Source organism: Carassius carassius, chromosome 9 (assembly GCF_963082965.1).
Source record: "Carassius carassius chromosome 9, fCarCar2.1, whole genome shotgun sequence".
NCBI classification, from domain to species: domain Eukaryota; kingdom Metazoa; phylum Chordata; class Actinopteri; order Cypriniformes; family Cyprinidae; genus Carassius; species Carassius carassius.
Window position 1 is genome coordinate 10,851,138 of NC_081763.1, and position 25,979 is coordinate 10,877,116.

General features: G+C 36.9%; 2 protein-coding genes across 3 annotated transcripts; one reads left to right on the forward strand and one right to left on the reverse strand.

The window, feature by feature from the left end:
* The first annotated feature begins 417 nt into the window (after window positions 1-417).
* LOC132148924 (endoplasmic reticulum membrane sensor NFE2L1-like) lies at window positions 418-11,352 on the forward strand. The gene is made up of 5 exons (XM_059557722.1): window positions 418-1,081; window positions 7,981-8,166; window positions 8,481-8,570; window positions 8,674-8,817; window positions 9,117-11,352. Exons 1-5 carry the CDS (start codon window positions 560-562, stop codon window positions 10,329-10,331), a joined length of 2,157 nt encoding a protein of 718 aa, XP_059413705.1. The 5' UTR covers window positions 418-559; the 3' UTR covers window positions 10,332-11,352.
* An 89-nt stretch (window positions 11,353-11,441) lies between these two features.
* On the reverse strand, window positions 11,442-21,801 carry LOC132148925 (chromobox protein homolog 1-like). Of its 2 annotated transcripts, XM_059557724.1 has the most exons (7): window positions 21,593-21,801; window positions 21,329-21,442; window positions 19,498-19,606; window positions 17,382-17,541; window positions 16,978-17,146; window positions 16,204-16,298; window positions 11,442-13,230 (listed from the first exon to the last, which is right to left on the reverse strand). In XM_059557724.1, exons 3-7 carry the CDS (start codon window positions 19,544-19,546, stop codon window positions 13,086-13,088), a joined length of 618 nt encoding a protein of 205 aa, XP_059413707.1. In that variant the 5' UTR covers window positions 19,547-19,606; window positions 21,329-21,442; window positions 21,593-21,801; the 3' UTR covers window positions 11,442-13,085. The 2 variants fall into 2 exon arrangements, with proteins under 2 accessions (XP_059413707.1, XP_059413706.1); XM_059557723.1 differs by lacking the exon at window positions 21,329-21,442 and having other exon boundaries at window positions 21,593-21,800.
* Between the last annotated feature and the right edge of the window lie 4,178 nt (window positions 21,802-25,979).

The following is a 25,979-nucleotide window of genomic DNA, read 5'->3' on the forward strand; positions in this document are numbered from 1 at the left end:
CTAAAATGGCTTCAGTGACTCATTGTTACAGTTGGTCTGATGCTCCATGCCATGCTTAGCTCCTCAATTTGCCTCTTGAGTGCTTGGACCAGTAATTATGTTATCATAATACAGTGCTGTTTTTTGTTTCTTGCAAAAAAAAAAAAAAAAAAATTCTGAAGCCAGGAACAGATAATCATAGGCTATACAATGATGTTTTGCCTTTTGGCACTGAAAAAAAAAAAAAACTATTTTCACTCTGAAATTGCTACTTAAATTAATAAATATAAAAATTGTTTAATGTGAAGTTTTTTTCGTCTCTCAACTATGATTGAATACAAAAGAAGGGTTAATATAGCATTATACATTAAGGGAATGTGTGAATCTTAAATTCTTGTATCATTCTTCTCTTCTGTTTCAGGTTTTTTTTTTTCTATGAACTAAAAAATAATAATAATAAAAACCTGAAGTTTTCTTCATAAAGAAAGTATTGAAATTCTAGAGCTGGATACACAAACACACTCAAATAGCATCTGAGACTGACTTGGCTCATTCTTTGCTCTTGGCACTGGTTTGGACCATGCCGGACCTGAAGAAGTTCCTCACAGAGGGCCTGATCCAAGTAGCTATTCTTCTCAGTCTGGCTGGGATGCGTGTGGACGTGGATCCCTACCTGCCCCCTTTAAGTGAAATCATTCTGGGCCCAAATTCAGCTCTAACTCAGGCTCAATTCCACAATCTACGAAATATCTTGGATGGATATAACCTGCACCCAAAAAGCGCAGATCTAGATGGGTTCTTCACAGCTCGCAGGCTTCTGAGCTGGGTTCGCTCCCTGGACCGCCTGCAGGTGCCAGCGGCAGAGCTGGAAGCCTGGTTGGTCCACGGGGAGCCTGACAATGGAATCTCCATTCCAGCTCAAGTGGGTCTCCTTGAGGAAGGTGGAGGACTTGAAGATGTGGAGGAACCCTCAGAGCTGAGCATGAGGTTGGGAAATGGAGGAGAAGTGGGTTATGATGCAGCTGAGGACCAAACCCTCAGAGCTTTAGGGCACATGTCAAGAAACCTCAACCTTCCAGATGATGATGAACTCCTTAAAGAGGTAAGCATTGAAGACAGGGAAAACTTCAAAAGGGTTTTCCTATTTATGTCAATGACCTTTTTTGTGGTATGTTACATAATAATTCAAGTAAATATTTGAGGAAGGGAGGTTGGTGCTAGCAACACACTCCATACAAGGATATTTGAATAGTGTTTATTTTTAAAAAGCCATAACAAGAATAAAATAAAATAATAATATTTGGAGAATATATTTTTTTCATAAACACTTCCATTCCAGGGTTTGGGGTCAGTAGGATTTATTTTAAAGAAATTAATATTTATATATATAAAAAAAATCTTTAACAATATGTATGACGACTGGAGTAGATTTTAGCTTTACCATCCCAAGAATGAATTACTTTTGAAAAGAAAACTTTTTTTTTTATTGTAATATTTCACAATTACTGTTTTTATAGAATTTTGGATAAAATAAATACAGCCTTGGTGAGCATGTGGTTAGAATAAAAAAAAACAAAAAAAATAAAAAAACAAAAAAAATCCTAAAGACCCCAATTTTTGAACAGTAGAGTAAAAATATTTATCAAAATAAATTGTACATTTACTTGTGCACCACAACCTACTTAACTCTAATTAGCTCTGCAATGTGATAATGATAGGTAACCTAATGATAGGTAAAAATTGATAGCCTGAATGCACTGTTAATTCGCTTTGGATAAAAGCGTCTGCTAAATGCATACATTTAATTTAGTTTAATTTAATGTATGTTTTTCATAGTGCGCAAAAATGTGATTGAACAGAAGAACAAGAAGAAAAACAATTCATTGCAACTAATTGCAATTCTGTAAACACACCCAAACAGCACTGGCTGTATACCAAAAATGTCTGGCCCAGATAGGTTTGTTATTTAGTTGGAAAAACACATGTATCCCTGTCTTTGCCCTGAGGCACAGCTGAGTATTAAGCAACTTCAAACATCTGATACTTCAGCTTGGCTGGGTTTCCTCTCCATGTGTTACTTAAGCGTTGCATGTTGTTTTTTGTCCTACTGACCGTGAGAGGTTCATGAGACCCAGAGTATTCTGGGTAATGGGACTAACATGATCACTGGCCTGTATACTAGCATGTATTATAAGTTTCTATATTGTAAACACAACTGCAACAAATGATTTACAGACTCAAGAATAAGCAGCAACGCTCGAAAATAAAAGTCAAAAATCATATAAATCTAATATCAAGGGTAATTTTTGTTAAACCCATATGATTTATTGAAAAACTGTAAGAATACTTTGATGAAAATGTCCTCACTCAAAAGCCATCCAAGATGGAGATGAGTTTGTTTCTTCATCAGAACAGATTTGGAGAAATTCAACATTTCATCATTTGCTCACCAATTGATTCTCTGCAGTGAATGGGTGCCGTCAGAATGAGAGTCCAAACAGCTGATAAAAACAGCTGATAAATTCATCACAATAATCCACACCATTCCAGTCCATCAATTAATGTCTTGTCACATCAAATTGTACGTAAACTGTATGTTTGTTAGAAACAAATCCATCATTAGGCATTTTAACTTAAAATCATTGCTTCCAACTAAAATACCAATCCATATTCTATAATAATGGTTCCTCTAGTGAAAAAGTCCATCCTCTGTTGTCCTCTCACAGTAAAATACACCAACATATTTGTTTAGAACTGTTTTGTACTTGTAAATGTTTGATTTGTGCATATTCACTAATTAGGGACCGCATTTTTACTTCACATGACTTTAATTGGTGGACTGGAGTTGTGTGGATTACTTGTAAATTGTTGTAATGTTTCCATCAGCTGTTTGGACTCTCGTTCTGACGGCACCCATAAACTGCAGAGGATCCACTGGTGAGCAAATGATGAAATGTTGAATTTCTCCAAATCTGTTCTGATGAAAAAAAAAAAAAAAGTAATCTAAATTTTGGATGGCCTGAGGGTGAGTAAAATAATTTTTGTTGGGGTGAACTGTTTGTTCCTTTGTAGTGTTAAGCTGGTTTGTCACATGACCCACAGCAGACTGCCAGCATATGCCTACAGTGTCCAGCAGACTATTTATTTAGTGTGACTGTGAGCATCTGCCTGGATGTGCACCCACATCATTGACATTTGTGAGAAGCATCAAGACTCTTTCTTTTGCTTTCTATGCACATGCATGTCCACTCAGTGGCACATCTAGGGAATTTTCAACTGGATGCTTTTTACTTTCTGTTCTGTACTTTCTTTGTCCAGTGGGCAGAATAAGAGACTGCAGACAGTATAGCAGTTACTGAACCTGAATTCCCCTTGAGTAAGGACTGTACTTAGAAACAGTTGCCATGCATTTGTCAAGTCACCACATGTGCAGACCAGATCAGATTTGACAGGTTTCCATGCACCTGATACACAGGGCTATTTCTGAACCAGACTGCTTGTTAGGGTGTTATGTAGAAAAGGCTGCAAATTTGGCCCTATGGCACATTTGACCTGTGCTGATGGGCAACATTGTGTTTCTGGATCAGTCTATTGACATTTTTTTCACTGAATCATTTGTTAAGTCGAATCTTAATAATGCGCTGATTCAAAAAAGATAAAGCCATTATGAGTGAGTCACTGAATCATTCATTCAAACGATCTCAAACAAATTGATTTATTCAGGAATGGAACAAGTCTTTATGAAGGAGTTATTATAACTTCTTTCAAATGAATAGATATTTGTATTTACTTTAAAAAATTATAATAAACTTTCAAAAATACTTTGACACATCAGTAATATTTCAATCGTCTTTTCCCTTTGTTTCTCTTTTGAGTAGGTCCAGCATACTCCCTTCAAAGGGTGTAAGCTTAATATTTTATGTAAACTTTTAATATATATATACATACATATATATGTATATATATATGTATATATATGACATACAGGGGTGCACATAATTTTTTCAGCCTGGTTCTCATAAGAGAACCTGGAGATTTGGTTTGGTCCTCGTGACCCATTAAATATAACTATAAAAAATGAATTAAAAATAGTTATGATATTATTGCACTTTATTTATTTAGTTATTTTTTTTATATATGAAATAATAGTAAATAAGCTAAATAATAGTGTGTGATAATATTATAAAGAATAAAAGGCAGTCCTAGTATTAAATACAAAAACATTTATTTTATATGAAACTAATGCTAATATTTACTACTACTTTCTTTGTTTGCCTAAGAAGAATCGCTTTATGCATTCCCCAATTTTAAGTCGCTTTTGATAAAAGCATCTAAATAAATAAATAAAAGCTTTTTCATCATATTCATCTGATTTTTCAACTTAAAATCAGCAGGCTTTTATTTTGGCAGATAACAGGTTTTGTGCCCAATTTCGACCCCCTGCCGAATTATTACCCCCCTAGTATTGGTAGGTTTAGGAGTGGGTGTGGGGAAGGGGTTAGGATTAGGCAATCAGTTAGCGACTTGAATAAGGGGGGTAATAATTCGGCAGGGGGTCGAAATTGGGCATAACACCGGCAAGTAAGTATCCGCGCTTCCGGATTTAGCACTGCTGATTAAAGAGCATCAGTGGATGAATGTCACAGTTTTGCATTGTGCTTTGAAAACGGCATGGCATAGCCTAGATTTCAGGTTGAAAATAAAACTTATATAGTACAGTTTGTGGTCTAAAATGGTAATTCACATACTTCCAACTTTTTTTCATTGCATTTTCACATACACTGAAGCACAGAACATTTGGTCAGAACCTCAAGTAAATAACATACTATTTAGTTGTCCGATGTTCAGGTTTTATAGATCATTTAATTATTTATTTTTTTCCTTTTTTTGCAGAATTGCAATTTCAAATTTTTCCAAAGCAAAAAAAATAAATAAATAAATCGACGATTCTCAATTATACAGAATCAAGCAGGTCTACCAGTATCAGTAATCTGAATGTAAAAACAAAGCAATTAGTCTAATATCAACCACAATGATAAATGAAAAATCTATTATGTTGATACTGACATACAGTATTTGTGCATCCCTATAGGATCTTTTATATACTGTTAGATTAACACAAGGGAAGTCAATGGGAAAGTCAAGAATCAATATTGAAAATCCCCGTCTGAATCACTGTAGTTCATATGAGGGCATCTATACTTGACCAGGCAGACTTGTTGTGACCCCAGCTTGAAGTTTGACCGCTGTTAAATATGCCTGAGCATGTGCTGGCTTGGCGTCCACAGCACCAGCCGGCTTGTTTTGTAATCCGAGAAGACAGGCACATTTGCTTTCGCAATGCCTGTTTACCGGCTACTGATCAAGTGTCTGGACACATCCCCTTAAAACCAACTCAATGGACAGTACATGAATTGCCTCTTTCACTGCTCTATATACTTTAAGCTTAAACGTAAACAGGCAGTGTGTCCTTGTCAAACCCTTTCTAGGACTGAGCATATGTAGGTGTGGATGTTGATGTGTACTAAATAGGTTACACGATTAAGTGATGCCCTAACCTTAATAAGGCAGGGGGAACTTGGGTTGTTATTCCCCTAATACCAAAAAACATATTAGTCAACTGCTATGCTTGTCACAAGAACCACAGGGTTCTCTCGGGGCTAAGGGGATTTCCAATAACAACAGCACAGACACCCAAGAGACCAATCTCTTCCATAAATACCCCTCCAGAATAGGGAAAGGGTAGGTCTATTTTTTGCCAAAAGCTGTCTGTTGTCTGTAAATGTATGAGTCCCATATATAAAAGTTGGAAAATTGTCCAAAATTTTTCATCACTAGGCCAAAATATCACACACCTTGATGTCACTACTGTAGGAAGTGCAGATTTTTAATGGGACACTACATTTTATTCAAAACCTGATGGATATTAACTAAATATTTTCTATGTTTTTTGGCTTTAATAAGATTTCCCAAGAAACAGGTGATAATAAATTAAATTCAAATTAAATTTATGGATTTAGCAGACGCTTTTATCCAAAGCGACTTACAGTGCATTCAGGCTATCAATTTTTACCTATCATGTGTTCCCGGGGAATCGAACCCCCAACCTTGTGCTTGCTTGCTAACGCAATGCTCTACCACTTGAGCTACAGGAACACTAATAATAATATAATATATTATTATATATATAATAGGGCCTTTCGCACTGCCAGACCTTATCATAGTATCAGAACTAATTGTGGAACTACCCACTTTTGGGCGTTTTCGCAATGCCAGAACTAGGTGCAATTTTAGTACCGGAATGCCTTTTTCGAGAACCAAATTAGCTCCTACTCCGGAGCAGGGTCTAACCAGCGCAACTGGTACTATCACATCCTCCTGTTGTTAATGTTGTTCTTTTTTGTTAAAGCGTTAGTTCACCCAAATAGCAAAATTATGTCATTAATAACTTACCCTCATGTTGTTTCAAACCTGTAAGACCTCTGTTTATCTTTGGAACACAGTTTAAGATATTTTAGATTTAGTCCGAGAGCTCTCAGTCCCTCTATTGAAACTGTGTGTACGGTCTACTGTCCATGTCCAGAAAGGTAAGAAAAACATCATCAAAGTAGTCCATGTGACATCAGAGGGTCAGTTAGAATATTTTGAAGCATCGAAAATACATTTTGGTCCAAAAATAGCAAAAACAACGACTTTATTCAGCATTGTCTTCTCTTCCATGTCTGTTGTGAGAGAGTTCAAAACACAGCAGTTTAGTGATATCCGGTTCGTGAACGAATCATTCGATTTAACCGGATCTTTTTGAACCAGTTCACCAAATCGAACTGAATCGTTTAAAACGGTTCGTGTCTCCAATACGCATTAATCCACAAATGACTTAAGCTGTTAACTTGTTTAATGTGGCTGACACTCCCTCTGAGTTAAAACAGACCAATATCCCGGAGTAATTCATTTACTCAAACAGTAAACACAGTACTCATGAATGAGTCAGTCTATTGTTCGCTATCTGGCTCGGCTCGGTGTTCATCTTTAGTTCTCTCTTCACAGCAGTTCAGTCAGTGTACTGTTTGAGTAAATGAATTACTCCGGGATATTGGTTTTTTTTTAACTCAGAGGGAGTGTCAGCCACATTAAAAAAGTTAACAGCTTAAGTCATTTGTGGATTAATGCTTATTGGAGACGCGAACCGTTTAAAACGATTCAGTTCGATTTGGTGAACTGGTTCAAAAAGATCCGGTTACATCGAATGATTCGTTCGCGAACCGGATATGACAAACTGCTTTGTTTTGAACTCTCTCACACAACAGACACGGAAGAGAAGACAATGCTGAATAAAGTCGTTGTTTTTGCTATTTTTGGACCAAAATGTATTTGCGATGCTTAAAAAAATTCTAACTGACCCTCTGATGTCACATGGACTACTTTGATGATGTTTTTCTTACCTTTCTGGACATGGACAGTATACCGTCCACACAGTTTCAATGGAGGGACTGAGAGCTCTCGGACTAAATCTAAAATATCTTAAACTGTGTTACGAAGATAAACAGAGGTCTTACGGGTTTGGAACAACATGAGGGTAAGTTATTAATGACATAATTTTGCTATTTGGGTGAACTATCCCTTTAACGATGTTGTTGAATGCCACACACAAATGACATCACTGTCGACCGGCCTACATCACGTCCTAGTACACGCTGTTGGTGCGAATGCAACCCTTTAAATGGTACTGGGAAATAGTTCACGCAAAATCATCCCAGTACTTTAGTTCAGTTAAGTTTAGTTCCCTAATGACCTCATGAATGGGCCATCCACCAGGATCCCTGTTCTTTAAGAGCACTTGAGCACGACAAACTCGTTATTACAACTCCATACGCGGGAAGTTTCCACAATCACGCAAAGGCAGCAATAGACTATCCTGACTTACCTTGACCACCACTTCCTGTCCATAAGAGAACGTACTTCCTGTGATTCTAGAAATGATCCTTACGTTTGCATTTGCAGGAGGGAGATGGTATGTCTTTCTTCTGGGAGCAGGAACCTCAAAATGTCCACCAGGAGCAGCTGGAAAATGCAAGAACCCAACCTCTCAGCTTGTTTAATGAGGACGAAGAGGAGGATGAGTTTATGGTGGAGAGCTGGAGACATACAAATCCATTTCACAACCAAATGTTTGAAGAGGATCTACAGGTATGACCGTGAACATACTTACTACAAGGCACCAAATATTGAATATTTATATGTATTTATACAATTAGCTGCAATATCTATATCTGCAGTAAGTACTGAAATCCTGTGAAATGGCCACAGAATACACTCAAAATTGAATGAACATATGGTGTAAAAGTAGAGTTTGGAACTGAATTCCGTTCTATTTGCCTTGTAACTGCTAACCTTGGTGAAGACATTCCTCATTCACAAGCAGTGCAGCTGACCTTGACAGACAATAGAGTGATATGAGTTTTACTAAACTATTTCCTCATGCTCACTTGCTCCTCTTTCAGTTGTCAACTGTAAGGGAGCATGCTTCTCTTTCCATTGAAGAGTGTTTGCATCTCATCGATGCCAACTTCCACTCAGGAGGAGATCCAGAGGTAAAAACTTGATCTTTTTACAATAATTTGTGTAGCAATAATTGTTTTAGAGATGGAGAGAGGCTTTCCAAACTACATTAAAAAAATCTAATTTTTTTCTCAGTTGTCAGGTTCTGATGTACAGGATGCAGGAGAACATGCACTTTCAGAGTTTCAGAGGCCACTCATGTCACCCTTGTTGCCTGAACAGGAGCCCACAACATTAGAGCAACAATGGCAAGATGTTTTGGCCATCATGGAATCGTGGGTATGAAATGAGAAACACCTTCCTGTCAAGTCCCGAATTACAAGTTAATCAGTGCTTTGAAAAGTGAATGAACATATCTGATGCGCTGTATCATTTTGAGTCATAGTTGTTTGTGGAGAAACATGGAGATTATAAGGGGGAAAAAAGAATTTTAACTGTGTAATATTATCATTTGGAGGAAAAATATACTTTTTCATTGACTACTCAAAATGTGTTTCTAGGTAAAAGACAGGTAACATGTTTTATGGTTTTTGACCTGGCAGCTAGAGAACTTTATTTGACACCTTTTATCTCTACAGGACATGGATACAGCTGAAACAATAGGCCAATCTCCCTTCAATATCAGTGATTCAGACAGAAATACTGGATCAATGGAAAACCTTATTCAACAGGATGTTAGCCTTCACCAAGCCGCTCTGCCAAGATCCACTGAAACACAAAACCGCACTACAACCAGTAACAACCACTCCATGCCAAACATCAATTTGGACAATTCATCTAACATAGAAGCTTTTGAAGACTCCGATATCATAGACCTCCTTCTGACTGCTGGCACTAGCCTGCCAAGCCCTATAGATCCTCTGCTGGAGGAGGCCATGCTTGATGAGATTGGTCTAATGGATTTGGCCCTGGTAGAACTTAGCCAGGCACAGTCTGAAGAGATAAACCCAGTGGATTCTGACTCTGGTTTATCCTTGGACTACAGTCAAAGCCCTGCCTCTCCTAGTGGATCTGAATCTTCCAGCTCCTCCTCATCTTCTTCACTGTCCAGCCCAACCCCTAGTTTGATGGATGAAGAAGGCGCTGTGGGCTACACCCATATCAAGGAAGAGGATGAAGATGTGGGCGGGTACATGCCAGAACAAAGCAAGATGTGTCAATCAAGCTTTTTGGAAGCCAGACAGTTCCATCGCCTTCCTTGGCTCGAACACATCGGGCACGATCATACCTACAACCAACCCCAAAGCCAGAAGAAACCTCCAAAAGATCTTTCCGACGAGTCACCGAAAAACAAGGTGCTGGATCATCTTTCCAGCCGGGACGAGAAACATGCACGTTTGATGAATCTCCCGTTCTCCAATGAACACATTGTAAACTTACCCGTCGATGAGTTCAATCGGTTGCTAGCCAAATATCATCTCAATGAGGCTCAGCTTACGCTTATCAGAGACATTCGCCGCAGGGGTAAAAACAAAATGGCTGCTCAGAGCTGTCGTCGGAGGAAGCTAGATGTCCTGCTGGGACTGGAGTGCAGTGTGGATAGCCTGCGACGCCTCCGGGCCAAACTGCTCAGGGAAAACTCTGAGATCTTGCGCTCCATCAGGGAGATGAAGCAGCATCTTAATAGCTTGTATCAAGAGGTTTACGAGAGACTAAGGGAGGAACAGGGACTGCTGTACACTGACAACAACTTTACTTTGCAGCAAGACAGCACCAGCCATGTAACATCACAACGCAGATCAGATTCACACTCCAGACGCAAACTTAGCAAGAGACAAAAACACAAGAAGTGAGATGGAGGACTCATGCTATAACAAGGCTCAGGAAAAATGCTCTCTGCTGTGAAATCCACCTGATGGTTTTCCACATTTTGATGGGAATTTGCACCAAGTAGGGTATATTTACCCAAACGATCATCCTTGATCATGTATTACAGTATACTATGTAGGCACATAATACAACCTGACCGAACATCAGGTTCCAGAGTTTTGATATTAAAAGGCCATATCATGAGTGTCCTTTGTCTTTTAAGATAAAGGTGTTCATGTACTCGAAAAACCTACTGTAATGGACAGCTAAACCACAGTTTGTGTGTAAGGCTGAGTCTAGCCAGAGAAAGCACTCAACGCCGTTGTGTTTTACGTGTAAACAAGGCACAGCAGAAAATAACAGATTGTTTATTTCACAGAGAGGGTGAAAAATTCTCATTAAAGAAGCCTTTTCACTCAGATATACATCACAATAGGAGGGAAAAAAAGACAATTACAACTTGTTTCACGTCCACTTTAAGAACAAAACAGGATTAAAAGAACATAAGGAGTATCTGAAATTGTTTCCAAAATCAGAAAACCAAAATAATCCAAAATTAGAGCAGCAAATGGTAAATTATGCTTGGAATCCAAGCACTGAAACAAAGGTTTAATGCATTTTAACTACCGCTTACTGGTATAATAATAAAAGTGTTGGTTTGCCATCTCATTGTAGTGAACACCTTCATACCATGTGAGCTTAATTTTGAGCAGGATTAACATTAACTAAATAGCAGGGTTGTAAGGATAAGGATTTTTGACCCACCGTTTTGATTGCTTATTTTATTGTCTTATTACAGATTACGTTACTGTAACTCATTGATGAAATGTTTGTTAAAATACCAGTTCTGTATTTGATGTTTTAAAATACTCCTTAAATAATTAAAACTTTTTTTATATATATATTCAATCATATACCTTGTGCTAAATATTTTGCAGTGAATTTATGTTCTTGGTTACCAACTGGGATTGTTCTTGATTCAATTAAAATATTTATTGTACAGAATTTTCAGCCGCTTTTTTTTTTTTTTTTGCAAAACAGGACCTTAAAATTACACCTTGTTTTTGGTAAAATAACTTGATCATAAAACAGAATGAATAAGAAAGTGTTATTTTAATGAACAAATAAACATTGAAAAAGTGAAAATGAAAGAAAGTAACATGCTTTGAATAGTACACTTAAGAGAAAACAGACAATCAGAAAGGAAAATCATCCAGTCACATTACTGATTTTGTACAGCTGATAATACTTCAGTCTCCTCCAGTACGCAGAAGTGTATGCCACTAGCAATATCATATTTTGAGAAAAACAGTATCCAGTGATCCTCATCCTACTACTTTAACCAATTTAAAAACGTTTAGAAGATATTTTAACATTTTAAAACTAACATTGTCAGTACTGACAAGTTTATGCTGGTGCAAACGAGGTACTAAAAGACCTCATCTGTAGGATGGTCAATTTTCACCTTCACTACACATTTACATACAGTAGGTTTATGATAAAAAGATCTCAAAGCTGTGTAGTACATTTAACTCCTTGAGCACCGCCGAAGAAGAGGGTAATGCAGCAAAGTGTCAGACTTTTCCTCTGTTTCTGAAGTATTTATGAGCCAGGTCTGGCATACCTTGATCAGTCTATAAAACTTGAAAGATCGGACTGAGAAGCTGGAATCTAAAGAGCATATATCCTCTTCACACAGTAATGCAACTGACATCTAACAAGTAAAAATAAAAAAGGTTTATATGAGACTATGGGAAATGCAGTTTACTAAACAATAGAATTATAAAAAAAAACCCTCCTTGTGAATATATCTTTACGCAATATATATCCTCAAATGGTGACCAAATAAAAGATGAGAAGAATACTGGATACATGGTGAATAGAAATCGAGAAACACTGCTAAAACAGCAAAACTGCAATACACAGCATTTTGCTCACTAATAAGGTGACAACAGCTTTGACGAATGTATTTACACAACAAATGACGTCTGAACAAATGAGATGGAAAAGAAAAAGGAGGCTTAAGAAGTTAGGTCATACCGCCTAACAAAGACAAAACACTGTAACTACACACACTCAAAACTGAGATGTGAACAAACCATGCTCCGATATCAAATGAAACAATGCACTCAAAATGACAATTTGTTTTTACAGTTTTAAGTGTTGTGTACTTACGGTTTTAACTTAGGGCAGCACATTACACAGTGACACGTTCTGATTTAGACTGAAATATCTTTTAAAAGCTCTTTTCAGAAAAATATAGAAGGTACGAGGATGTGCACACAGGATCCATTGCGTTCAGTATATACCTCATCAAACATCGGCCAGCTTTTTATGATCTGGGAATGACTGAGCAACTACTGCAGCATATATATATATATATATATATATATATATATATATATATATATATATATATATATATATATATATATATATATACCCCCATTTCCCATAATCCAACAGAAAGAGAAGCAAAGAAATACAGCGATCCCGTGTTTCTTATGGTGGTCAGTATTCTTACTAACATTCACTTTTGCCCACTAAAGATGACTCCACGTCTGCATGTCTTGCTCTGAATATATTTTGAGTCCAAGTTTTATGGCATTGAGAGTAAGAGTTTTTGGGTGTCTGATTTCCCGTCTTTGAACTGTCCATTAGCCCCAATACCCCCACCCCACCCAAACTAGTCTAACACTGCCCCTGACTTGCCACCTCTCTCATTCCCCCTCACAGGACTAGTTCTTGTCATCTTTCTTCTCTTCTTCCTCAGAAGGGTAAGAGTGCCATGTTAGTCGCTCTTCATAGAATGAGATGACCACCTGTGGGCACTTCACATTGGCCTCTTTGGCTGGAACAAGATCTGCCTCGTCAGAGTTTTTCCTGTAGAGAATAAGCAGAGGGGAAGAATGATTAAAAGGATCGTTTAACACTCAGAAACGGACTCCAGTCCATCAATAAACATCTTGTGAGGTGAAAAGCTTGTGTTTGTAAGAGACAAATCCATCAAAGCATCTTGACTTCAAACTGCAGCTTCTGGCTAAAATACTGACTAGAAGAATAATTATGGAGTCCAAAATCCATAACGTTTTCTCCAGCGGAAAAAGTCCATGTTCTTTGCTGGCAAGTGATGTAATGCTAAATTTCCTTAAATCTGTTCCAACGAAGATTAATTCTTCTACAGTCTGGAAGGCCCGATGGTGACAAAACTTTCTTTTTGGGTGATACATTTTTTTTTGTAAATGTTTTAATACAAGCACTTACAATAATTTACCCCAACATACAAAAAGGGGTTAAAACAGAGGCATGAAAGTGTCATAATCTACAGGTCCTTCTCAAAAAATTTGCATATTGTGATAAAGTTCATTATTTTCCATAATGTAATGATAAAAATTTAACTTTCATATATTTTAGATTCATTGCACACCAACTAAAATATTTCAGATCTTTTATTGTTTTAATACTGATGATTTTGGCATACAGCTCATGAAAACCCAAAATTCCTATCTCAAAAAATTAGCATATCATGAAAAGGTTCTCTAAACGAGCTATTAACCTAATCATCTGAATCAACTAATTAACTCTAAACACCTGCAAAAGATTCCTGAGGCTTTTAAAAACTCCCAGCCTGGTTCATTACTCAAAACCGCAATCATGGGTAAGACTGCCGACCTGACTGCTGTCCAGAAGGCCATCATTGATTGACACCCTCAAGCAAGAGGGTTAGACACAGAAAGAAATTTCTGAACGAATGGGCTGTTCCCAGAGTGCTGTATCAAGGCACCTCAGTGGGAAGTCTGTGGGAAGGAAAAAGTGTGGCAAAAAAGGCTGCACAACGAGAAGAGGTGACCGGACCCTGAGGAAGATTGTGGAAAAGGACCGATTCCAGACCTTGGGGGACCTGCGGAAGCAGTGGACTGAGTCTGGAGTAGAAACATCCAGAGCCACCGTGCACAGGCGTGTGCAGGAAATGGGCTACAGGTGCCGCATTCCCCAGGTCAAGCCACTTTGGGCTACAGAGAAGCAGCACTGGACAGTTGCTCAGTGGTCCAAAGTACTTTTTTCGGATGAAAGCAAATTTTGCATGTCATTTGGAAATCAAGGTGCCAGAGTCAGGAGAAAGACTGGGGAGAAGGAAATGCCAAAATGCCTGAAGTCCATTGTCAAGTACCCACAGTCAGTGATGGTCTGGGGTGCCATGTCAGCTGCTGGTGTTGGTCCACTGTGTTTTATAAAGGGCAGGGTCAATGCAGCTAGCTATCAGGAGATTTTGGAGCACTTCATGCTTCCATCTGCTGAAAAGCTTTATGGAGATGAAGACTTCGTTTTTCAGCAGACCTGGCACCTGCTCACAGTGCCAAAACCACTGGTAAATGGTTTACTGACCATGGTATCACTGTGCTCAATTGGCCTGCCAACTCTCCTGACCTGAACCCCATAGAGAATCTGTGGGATATTGTCAAGAGAAAGTTGAGAGACGCAAGACCCAACACTCTGGATGAGCTTAAGGCCGCTATCGAAGCATCCTGGGCCTCCATAACACCTCAGCAGTGCCACAGGCTGATTGCCTCCATGCCACGCCGCATTGAAGCAGTCATTTCTGCAAAAGGATTCCCGACCAAGTATTGAGTGCATAACAGAACATAATTATTTGAAGGTTGACTCTTTTTGTATCAAAAACACTTTTCTTTTATTGGTCGAATGAAATATGCAAATTTTTTGAGATAGGAATTTTGGGTTTTCATGAGCTGTATGCCAAAATCATCAGTATTAAAACAATAAAAGACCTGAAATATTTCAGTTGGTGTGCAATGAATCTAAAATATATGAAAGTTTAATTTTTATCATTACATTATGGAAAATAATGAACTTTATCACAATATGCTAATTTTTTGAGAAGGACGTGTAGATTGATGATGAAACTAAACTGGTTGCCAGAGTTGTCAGTATGAATGTGCACAAGAGCTCAAATACAAAAATAACAAATGTTTTAAAGGTGAAGTGTGCTACAGTAAAATCTCTCTCTCTCTCATAGACATGGTTTTTTTTATATATATATATATATATATATATATATATATAAATAAAAAAAACATGTCTATCTCAGTTCAGTTACTAATCATAGATTATGCTAAAAATTACAACAAAACCCTGCTTGCTTTGTGTGAGCATCCAGGCTAATCTAAAACAGATTCTAAATGGCTTGAGTTCAGGATCTGATGTGTTTGACCAATGTTAGGGAATGTTATTTTCACTATTTTCGTGAGACAAGTGGTGCAGAAATTACATGCTTCATTTTTAAAAAAGGGTTAGTTCACTTACAGAATAAAATTTTTCTGATTCTTTACTCACCCCAATGTCATCCAAGATTCATGTCTTTCTTTCTTCAGTCAAAAAGAAATTAAGGTTTTTGAGGAAAACATTCCAGTATTTTTCTTCATATAATGGACTTCAATGGGACCCAACGGGTTGAAGGTACAAAATTCAGTTTCAGTGCAGCTTCAAAGTGCTCTATACGATCCCAGCCGAGAAATAAGGGTCTTATCTAGCGAAACAATCAGTGATTTTCATGTGACATTTACAACATGAGTACGCAATGTGTGAAGTCATGAACGTGCATCGCAGAGCTGGGATCGTTTGGAGCCCTTTGAAGCTGCAATTTGGACTTTCAGCCCGTTGGGTCCCATTGACTATGGAGAAAAAAATTCCGGAATGTATTCCTCAAAAAACAATTTCTTTCCGACTGAAGAAAGAAAAGACATGAACATCTTGAATGACATGTGGGTGAGATAAAATATCAGGAAATTATTTTATTCTGGAAGTGAACTAATCCTTTAAATCTTAATCTTTACATACCATTTCATTAGAAACATGAGCTCGCCGCTGGAATCTGTGGCTCCAATGATGCGTTCTGGCTCTAAACCCCGTGCAAAGCCCCTCGGCTTGTCTTGCTGCAAAACAAAGAAAAAAGATCAGCATTTTATTTTTCGCATGCAGTAAAAACAAAAAAAATTCTTGTTATTAGTCTGAAAAACACCAACATCTTTCTTCTGATAAGCATGTCTTAATATATGTGAGGTTTTAATCAACTTTTTAAATTTTAGTTTTCACAGGGATAGCATCTCCACCTCTATGCTTTTTAGGTCAAGGAAGCAATAACGTGGCACTAAGATTGTCCTGCTGAGGATCATATACATAAAATTAATAATGGTTTAGCAAATTTAGCTAACAATTCAAGATCCTGTTCCTGTTCTAAGCATAAACTTAATTTTGTTAACTTTTTCCAAGACTTTATTTTACATTTGGAATGGTGCTGAAGTTAAGGATGTTTGGATAATTTTAGAAAATAAAAATATGAATTTTTTGCAACGCATGCAACAGTTAATGCCATGACTTTTTGAAGTCAAGACCTTTTAAGGCCTTCATTTGTGAGAGGGTGAAAAGGTATTTGAAAAGGTATTATTCATAAAAGGTATTTGAAAGGGAGCAATTATAACCGATGAAAGCAAAATAAAAACATCTGCATATTACAAAAAAGTTTGTTGGCACTGTGGTTTTATAAAAATCCACATATAATCCCCAAAACAGAATAAACACCTAAGATAATCTAAGGGTATGATTAAACCTAACCTCATCTTTCCTCTTTTTGGGCCGGCTGTCTTCCCCACCATCTGTGTCAGATTCTCCTTTCCTCTTTCCAACAGTCTCTTTCTTTTCATTTAACTTGTGTTTTTGCATGTACTCTGCAATGAGATCAGGACAGTCCAGGTTGTCCTCTGGTTCCCATGTGTTGTCTTCACTAAGGAAAAGGGAATATATTCTCAGTCATTTGAATACCATCTTTTTTTCTTTTTTTTTTGATTGGAGAAGGGCTGGACCACCCAACCAAAACCAAACATAGGGTACATATTTATTAGCAAACCATTTATTCTCCCAGAGCTCTTAGTTATATAATGACGAAATGGTCAACAGGTTTGTTAGAAATCAAGCATCTTGCCTTATACGAATGCATTTAGCGGATATTAGTTACTTACTCCGAGAAGCCCTTCCACTTGAGAAGGAACTCCACTCTGCCTTTCACCACACGTCTGTCCAGAACCTTCTCCACCACATATTCTTCCTCTTCCTCTTCTACCACCTCCTCCACCTTCTTCTTGGTCTGCTTCTTCCCAGCTGTGGCCGCCAGCTTGCTGTCTGTGGAGAAAGAGGGCAGTAAAGACGAAAAGTGTCAGTCTTTTCTATGAAAAAAATAAAATAAAATACAAATTCACACTTTTCAGTATTCAAACAGTTAAAAAACTAAGCAAGTTGAAACACTAGACACTATGGGCTGAGCAGAACAAACACAAACAGTGAGAACCCACTAGCAGGGGGCCGTGCGCAAAGAAGAAGAGTGATTATTCAGGGTTTATTTTAAAGAAGGTATGCCAAGATCAATAAATCTTCACACATCTTTGTGCTATCCAGAGAAATTCGTCGAAATTCAAGACATTTTGACTTCTGTGAGAAACCCACAGCACTTAGTGATAAATTCTTGCTTTTGAGAACAAGGTCAGAAACTAAAAAAACAAAAATTCCATTGTCCTTAAAGAGACAGTTCCCTCCAAAATAAAAACTATGTCATCAATTACTCACTCTTCATGTTTCTTCGTTTCTTCACATAAGATAAATCAAAAACTGTTTCAACTGTTTGCCAACTCCACAGAAGAAAAAAAGTTATATAGGTTTGGAAAGACATGAGAGTGAGAACTATCAACAAGTGCAAGAATCTGCACTATATAAAACCAAGGACCAGATGTACCTTAAGCTGTTCAAACAAGCACTTCTCAAGAATCAGCATGATCACAATATTAGTATCATATTCCAAGCAGATCAGATATCAGTTTGAACAAGAAGCATAACCACTCGATGCTTAACGTTTCAACAGATCAATCAATCAGGAGACATTGGCATCAACCAGTGATTAATGTGCTCGGACTGGCTTGTCAATACAGGACGCACAATGCCTCTGTTTACGAAGATTTTTTGTAGAAATTTATAAAGTATACACTACCAAGAGAAGTCTCTTATGCTCACCAAGGCTGCATTTATTTGATCAAAATACACTAAAGAGTAATATCATGAAATATAACCATTTTAAATAAGTGTTGTCTGTTTTAATATATTTTGAGATGTAATTTACTTCTGGGATCAAAGCGGAATAGTCAGAAAATTTCTTATTACAATGCTGAAAACAAGAGCTGCTTAATATCGTTGTGGAAAATGGGACTTTTTTCAGGATTTTTGTTTTTAAACATATCTTCAACATTTCAAGTATTTACGGTCACGTCTGATCAATTTAATGCATCCTTTCTGAATAAAAATGATTATTTAAACCCCAAACTCTTGAATGGTAGTATATACTGTGTGGGGAAAAAAAAGTTCAGTAATTTTATGCAAATGTCATCATTAAACTATTTCAGCATTAATTTCGGCATTATAGTGGAATGTTGCAGTTAAACTCCCTAAATATTAACATTAATTTCATGATTGAAAATACCACAGCTAGTGTGGAGGACGAATGCTTAACTAGTAATCGACCACAAAAGAAGGTAATACAGCATACACATCAGTTCAGGAAAAAAAAAATATGTCTCATTTGTGAACATTAGTTAATGCATTAACTATGAACTAACAAAAAAACAATACTTTGACAGCATTTATTAACCTTTGTTAATGTTAGTTCAGTTAGTTAGTTCACAGTGCATTAACTAATGTTGACAGACTTGCCAGTTAGAATACAACTGCTTATTAACCAGATTTAAGAAATGTCACAAACAAATGAGACCTTAGTGTTAACAGTTAGCCGGATTTCATCCATTTGAAACACTCATTCGGTCCTTTTTGTGCAGCAGACCAGAACCAAACCTTTGCCCTTAGCAGCTCTATTAGTCAATGACAGATAATGGATCACATGATCAGATGAAACAATGGTCATGAAAACAGACAACTACACGTGAGATGCAACTGAAGCAATTTCAAGGCTCGTCTCTAAGACTGAAACGTTAAGGTGATCTGAACGCCTAGAAAAAACATCAACAACAACAACAAAAACCCTCCCCCATAAACATCTGAAAGAGACCATCAGTGAAGGAGAAAGTTGTGAGACACCTGCGGTGACGCTGGGAGCATCACTAGCGGTGTCTGTAGGTTGACTCATGCTCGTCGACGGGGCGGAGGCTCTGTGAAACCTTCCGCTTCCTGGTCAGCGTCAACCGTACTGAACAGAGTGAAAGTGTGGATTAGAGGGGGTCAGGTGACATCAGGGAGAGAACAACACAAGGAGGGAATAAAATTACACAGCACTGCGGATAACAGATCGGTGGCTCTAACAAACACAGCATTTCAGCATTCTCCCTTTCAACTGATCTACAGCGCAAACAAGATTAACATCATGGTGTATTGTCAGTTAATCTGACAACAGTGTGTCCAGGTCACACTACAAATATGCTGTGTAAACTATTTTTACGACCATTAAGAGGATTTTTTTGTGATGTTATTTTCATTAATATTTAAACATTTCCCACCGATTGTTATTAATGATTTATTTTATTTTTGTAATTTCTATTATTTTCAATGCGAACAGATATCATTGAATGATTTTATTAAATTAATATGTGGGTCACATACAAAAACGGGTTTCAAGCATCAAAACGATAAAAGTTTAACACCACTGTATTTTTCCCCCTCGTCATTAGATTGTCTTTTTTTTTTATTAAGGGAAAAACTGTACATTACTATACATTTTACCATGATTTACTAAACTGTCATTCAGTGTAACAATAGTTTATATATCAAAAGTCTTGACATATTTAGAAAAAGAATTATCTGATCAACTCAAACTACACTATTTAAGATCACAGTTCAGCCCCAAAAATACAAATTAATTGTAATTTTAAATATTTTACTAGTTTTACCAATATCCTACCACTATAGGTTTTACCAATGTTACATTTTTAATAATAATAATCTGCTCATTCTTTTTATGTTTTAATAAGTTCAGGCCAGAATAAATATGTTGCTCCATTTTTACACCTATATATATATCTATATATACACACACGTTATATATATATGTTGCATATATGTTATGTTGAATGACGATGGAACATTATTTCACTCACATTTTGACATTTTTATTTCACGAAGAAAACATTATTAACATTAAAGAAAACGGTTTACTCACATTTAATATGGTATCTATTTATATAAACTCACTTCTCCAATTTAATTTGAGGGGGACACCAAAATGGGACATCTCGTCTTTGACCAACATCTGTAACATTACTGTTTTACAGTTTTTAATGAGATTTACTTTTATTTGCATGTGATTTTATTTGCATGAGGGGAAATGTACTTAAAATGAGGTTAAAAAACATGTTTTTAAACATTTTTATAAAGTTTACCCCTCAATTTATGTTTTGTTTAGTAGATGCTGTTTGCAAGTTAGATGCTTTGATAGTGTTTTGCTTTTGCGGGGATGTTAGCACGCAAAACACTGGCCAGATGCGTCACCTAAAAAAGGGCATTAAAAAACAGAACAGACTAATAAATTAAACTCCAAGCGTTTGGACAAAGAAAAAAGTAAAAAAAAAACCGTAATAGCGTAATTATAATACTTAAACTGTGTTTAGACCATCACATCTCATTAGACGTAATTTCTTCCTCTCCTGCAGCAGCAAGCACGAGCCACTGAGGCGAGGTGTTACGTTTTAATTCGACAGTAACGTTACAACCGTATACACCGTGTAAATCTCTCTCAAACGGTCCTCCCGAGCCCCTCACGTGCACGAGGAAGGCGTTTCTGTCTCGCGCTAAGATGGTGGGCTGGACCGACACATTTGTGGGTTCAAAAGGTACCATGGCATCAACAACATTTATGCTGTGCGATAAATACATGCATTAAAACGTTCCTGTGCACGTTGATTTTAACTGTACAAACCTAAAACGGCCGTTAAAAGCGAGACACCGCCTAGCCTGCTGGCTAATGCTGCAGAAGCGTGCTCGCCACTTCTCCATGTTGACCTGGATCCGATCAGAAACCTACCAACAGTTTCTCAAATACAACTGGGAGATTATTAAAGAGCAGTGTGTTGCTTAACACACTTGTCTGTTAAGTGTATATATTTGAAGAATTACATTCCTTACAGACACAGTCAATTCTGTAGCTAACGATAGTTTTCAGTCTGCACGCAGCGCCACTTACCTGTGAATTACCGTATAAAGGGCGAAATAACACCGAATACGGTAACTCAGTGCAGCTAGACCGGCTTTAAGTGTCGACAAACGTTTGAAATATGTCGACTGGAGAAAGAGTTTGCTATTGTTTTATCGAGGTTATCAGGATGGTCAGACAAAAGGTAACGTTACACGATCGCTCCAGCAACCCGCCAATTCCGACCCAACGTGCCTTTGTACGTACGCGAGTGGTGCATCCTGGGAGTTGTAGTTTTTGCGTCCACTGTGAAAAAGAAAAGATGGCACAATGTGGTTCATCGGAACACTTGGAAATGCATAATATATTCTCAAAAACGTATATATATATATATATATATATATATATATATATAAGCATAAATATAAGCAGAGCTGGGTAGTATCTGATTACATGTAATCTGGATTATAGGCCTAAATAGAAAATAGAATAAATTACATTTTAAAATACCTGTAATCAGATTACAGTTATTTTTTTATTGATTACATGATTACTTATTATTCACCATTATACATAAATTATTCATAATGTATTGATTTTCCCTATTTCCTCTTTTTCATCTTTTAAATGATCCTTTCTAAAAATTTTCTACCGCTTCTATGAAGTAAAAATCATAATGAATAAAAAATAGACACAGCAACAGGTTGTTGTGCAAAAAGAAATTCCCTTACGAAAACTCACCATGGCTTTATTATAGTAAAATTGAAGTAACCATAGTTTATTGGTTTTATTTGTAGTAAACCCATGGTTTATTTTTGTAAGGGTTCATTTCTTGTATGTAAAAAAAAAAAACACCTTGTTTTTAAACATTTTTATAATGTTGACCCCTCAGTTTTTGTTTTGTTTAGTAGATGCTTTAATACATACATGTCACAGTGTCTGGTTTGTGTTCCCTGGGTAACCACTAGTTGTTCTCCTTCCCCACGGTGTCTGTCACTTCCTGAACTACATTCCCCACGATCCCTGTCTCCTCATTGCACTCAGCTGTCCCTGATCATTAATCATTGCACTCAGCCAATTCCCCATTAGCATTGTCATTTCCCTGTGTATATATACCCTGTCTGTTTTAGTATGTGTTACGGAGTCCTTGTATTTATCACACCACTTTGGAGTTCTGTTCTTGCCCGTTTGTTTTGTGCCTGTTGATTTTTGATTGCCATTTTGGTTTTGACCCCTGCCTGGACTGGATTTGATGTAACGGTTTTCCCTTATTAAAAGAATTACTGCTATTGGATCTACCTGTCCTCTGTTCTTGTGTGGGGATCGTGACGATACAGTACAGACCAAAAGTTTGGAAACCTTACTATTTTTAATGTTTTTGAAAGCAGTTTCTTCTGCTCATCAAGCCTGCATTTATTTGATCAAAAATACGGAAAAAATGTGATATTGTGATTATATTATTACAATTTAAAATAATTGTTTTTAAATTTATTATACTTTAAATTATCATTTATTTCTGTGATGCAAAGCTGAATTTTTAGGATCATTCTAATATGATGATTCATTATCAAAGTTGGAAACAGTTCTGCTGCTTAATATTTTAAGAACATGTGATACTTTTTTAGGATACTTTGATGAATAAAAAGTAAAAAAAAAAGAAGCTATGTTTTTAAAATAAATATTTCGTAATAACAATATACACTACTGGTCAGTAATTTGGGGTCAGTAATTTTTCTTTCTTTTTTTATAAAATACTTTTATTCAGCAAGGATGTGTTAAATTGATAAAAAGTGATAGTAAAGAAAATATATTATTAGAATATATATTATTAGAATTTTTATTTTATTTTGAATAAATGCAGTTCTTTTTGACCTTTTATTCATCAAATATATTAGACAGCAGAACTGTTTCCAACACTCATAATAAATCAGAATATTGGAGTGATTTCTAAATGATCATGTGATAGACTGGATGTTACATGTGACACTGAAGGCTGGAGTAATGATACTGAAAATTCAGCTTTGCATCACAGGAATAAATTATTTTTTTTTAAAGTATATTCAAATAGAAAACTATTATTTTAAGTTGTAATAATATTTCACAATATTACTGTTTTTTTCTGTATTTTTGATCAAATAAATGCAGGCTTGATGAGCAGAAGAAACTTCTTTCAAAAACATTAAAAATGGTAATGTTTCCAAACTTTTGGTCTGTACTGTATATATATACATTTAGAAAGTCTTCCCAGTTTTGTGGACATTCTCTAGTCAGGTGGATGTAATTACACAGGAAACTGAGAGGCCACACAACATGTGATCACTGGATTTGCAAAAATCATTTTCAGGGGTAAGATGTGCTTCAACAATTGCATCAACTAACTTACTGATGAACACATTCATTTCTATTTGATTATCTCATTCATGACAGATAAATATATGAGCCATTCTATTTGCACATTGTTTGTATTAAATCAAGGACAAATACTTAACCCAGTGAAACTGCTGTTTTCCTTCTGAATCGTCTCCTAGCTATGATAAACAGCTGTTGTGGTTCTCAGTTCGATGGCACACCCTCAGAATAAAAGGTACAAGTGCTGTCATCTTGGCGGTACCCTTTCAAACAGTACTGATATGGTGCCTTGTGAAAGCATTCAGACCTCTTCATTTTTTTCACGTTTTGTTATAACATTTTGTTGCCTAATGTTAAACTACTGTTAATAGTTTTCCCCCCACATCAGTCATGACAAAGCAAAAAAGACCTGTAATAATTATGTTGTATAAGTAAGTAGTTGAATGTGACGTGAAATTTAGCTCCGGAGTATTCCAATATTGTTGTAGATGTTACTATACTTGTAGCAAATTAAACTAAGTATGGTTGAATTCAAACTTAATCATCTACTCTGTGAAGACACATGAAATCCCACTTGGATTTTGCAAAAAGACATCTAAATGACTCTCAGACTGTGAGATACAAGATTTTCTGGTCTGATGAACCTCAGTTGCAGTGTTATGTATGGAAGAAAGCAGGCACTGCTCATCATCTGCGGAGTAGCATCCCAACAGTAAAGTGTGCTGGTAGCAGCCTCATGCTGTGGGCCTGTTTTTTCTCTTTTTTTAGTGGAAGAGAATCAGGGACTTGTCAGAGTAGCAAAGTTCAACTTGCTAAAATATGTAGAACGCCTTAATGAAAACCCAGTCCAGAGCATCCAGAAGCTCAGACTGGACAAAAGGTGACCCTATAGCGCACAACTTAGACAATGCAAGAGTTGCTTATGGACAGCTCTATGAATGCCATTGAGTGTCCCATGCCAGTCTTGGGCTTCAAACTTTTCTGAAGGAATATGAAAATGTCTGTCAGCCCCCATGCATCTAAACCTGACAGAGCTTGAGAGGAGAAGAGAAGACTGGCAGATAATTGCCAAATGCAAATCTGCAAAGCTTGTCACATCATACCTTAACAGACTTGAAACTGTACTTCAAGTACTTCCAGAATACTTATGCAATGTACTTATTCAAGTTCAGATCTGTTTTTTTTTTTTTTGCTTCATCATTATGGTGTATGGGTTGTAGATTGATGTGAAAGAAAGGTAATTTCAAACAGTTTAATAAGGCAACAATATAAAATATGAAAAAATGAGGAGTTATGAATACTTTTGCAAGGCACTGTATATCTCATTTAGGTAAGTAAGGGGTAAATATGGTAAAGATGTATTTCGAAAGGGTACTCCACTTGTAACAGTGTTTGGATCTTTTTTCCTGACACAGAACAAGCCTAATGTGGTTTAGACCCAAAAGTGCGATGTGAAAAGACACATGCTGAAGGATGGGAGTGGAACTAAATTCTGAATCAGAACAAGCAAATTGTGAAGACAGTCTGCCATTATCTCAATGTTTGAGGTAAATAAAGTCCTGGACTGTTGCACGGTGCACTTTGCCCCACTGAACAACAACATGTTGACCTTGTAAGCACAGAGAATATAAAACAGCCTCTGTTGTATCTTATTTTCCCTGTCGTAGTTCCACTTTAGTTAGAGGCTCATCTCTCAAGCCCATTTGCATCGCTAAAACCTTGTACTTCACAAATAATAGATGCATGGAGAGAGAGAGAGAGAGAGAGAGAGTGTATGTGTTTGCACGCATGTCGGGTTAATGTAGAGGAAAAAGACCTGCTCAGAAATGAGTGGAAAACAAAGGAGAAGCATTAACAAAATTCATCATCTGTCCGAGTGTGGTGATTGAGTTAATTACCTCATTACTCAAACAAACCAGCCACACCATCCCCAAACAGAGGGTGATATTTATATTGTCTCGTGCAGCGTCTGCAAGGGTGGGGGTATAAAAATGATAACTCTGCTTCTGTCCTTCCTCTCCAAAAACTTTCAGAAACTGGTGCAAAGAAGGGTAAATTAGCAAAAACGTCCGTCATACTGGGGTTTTGT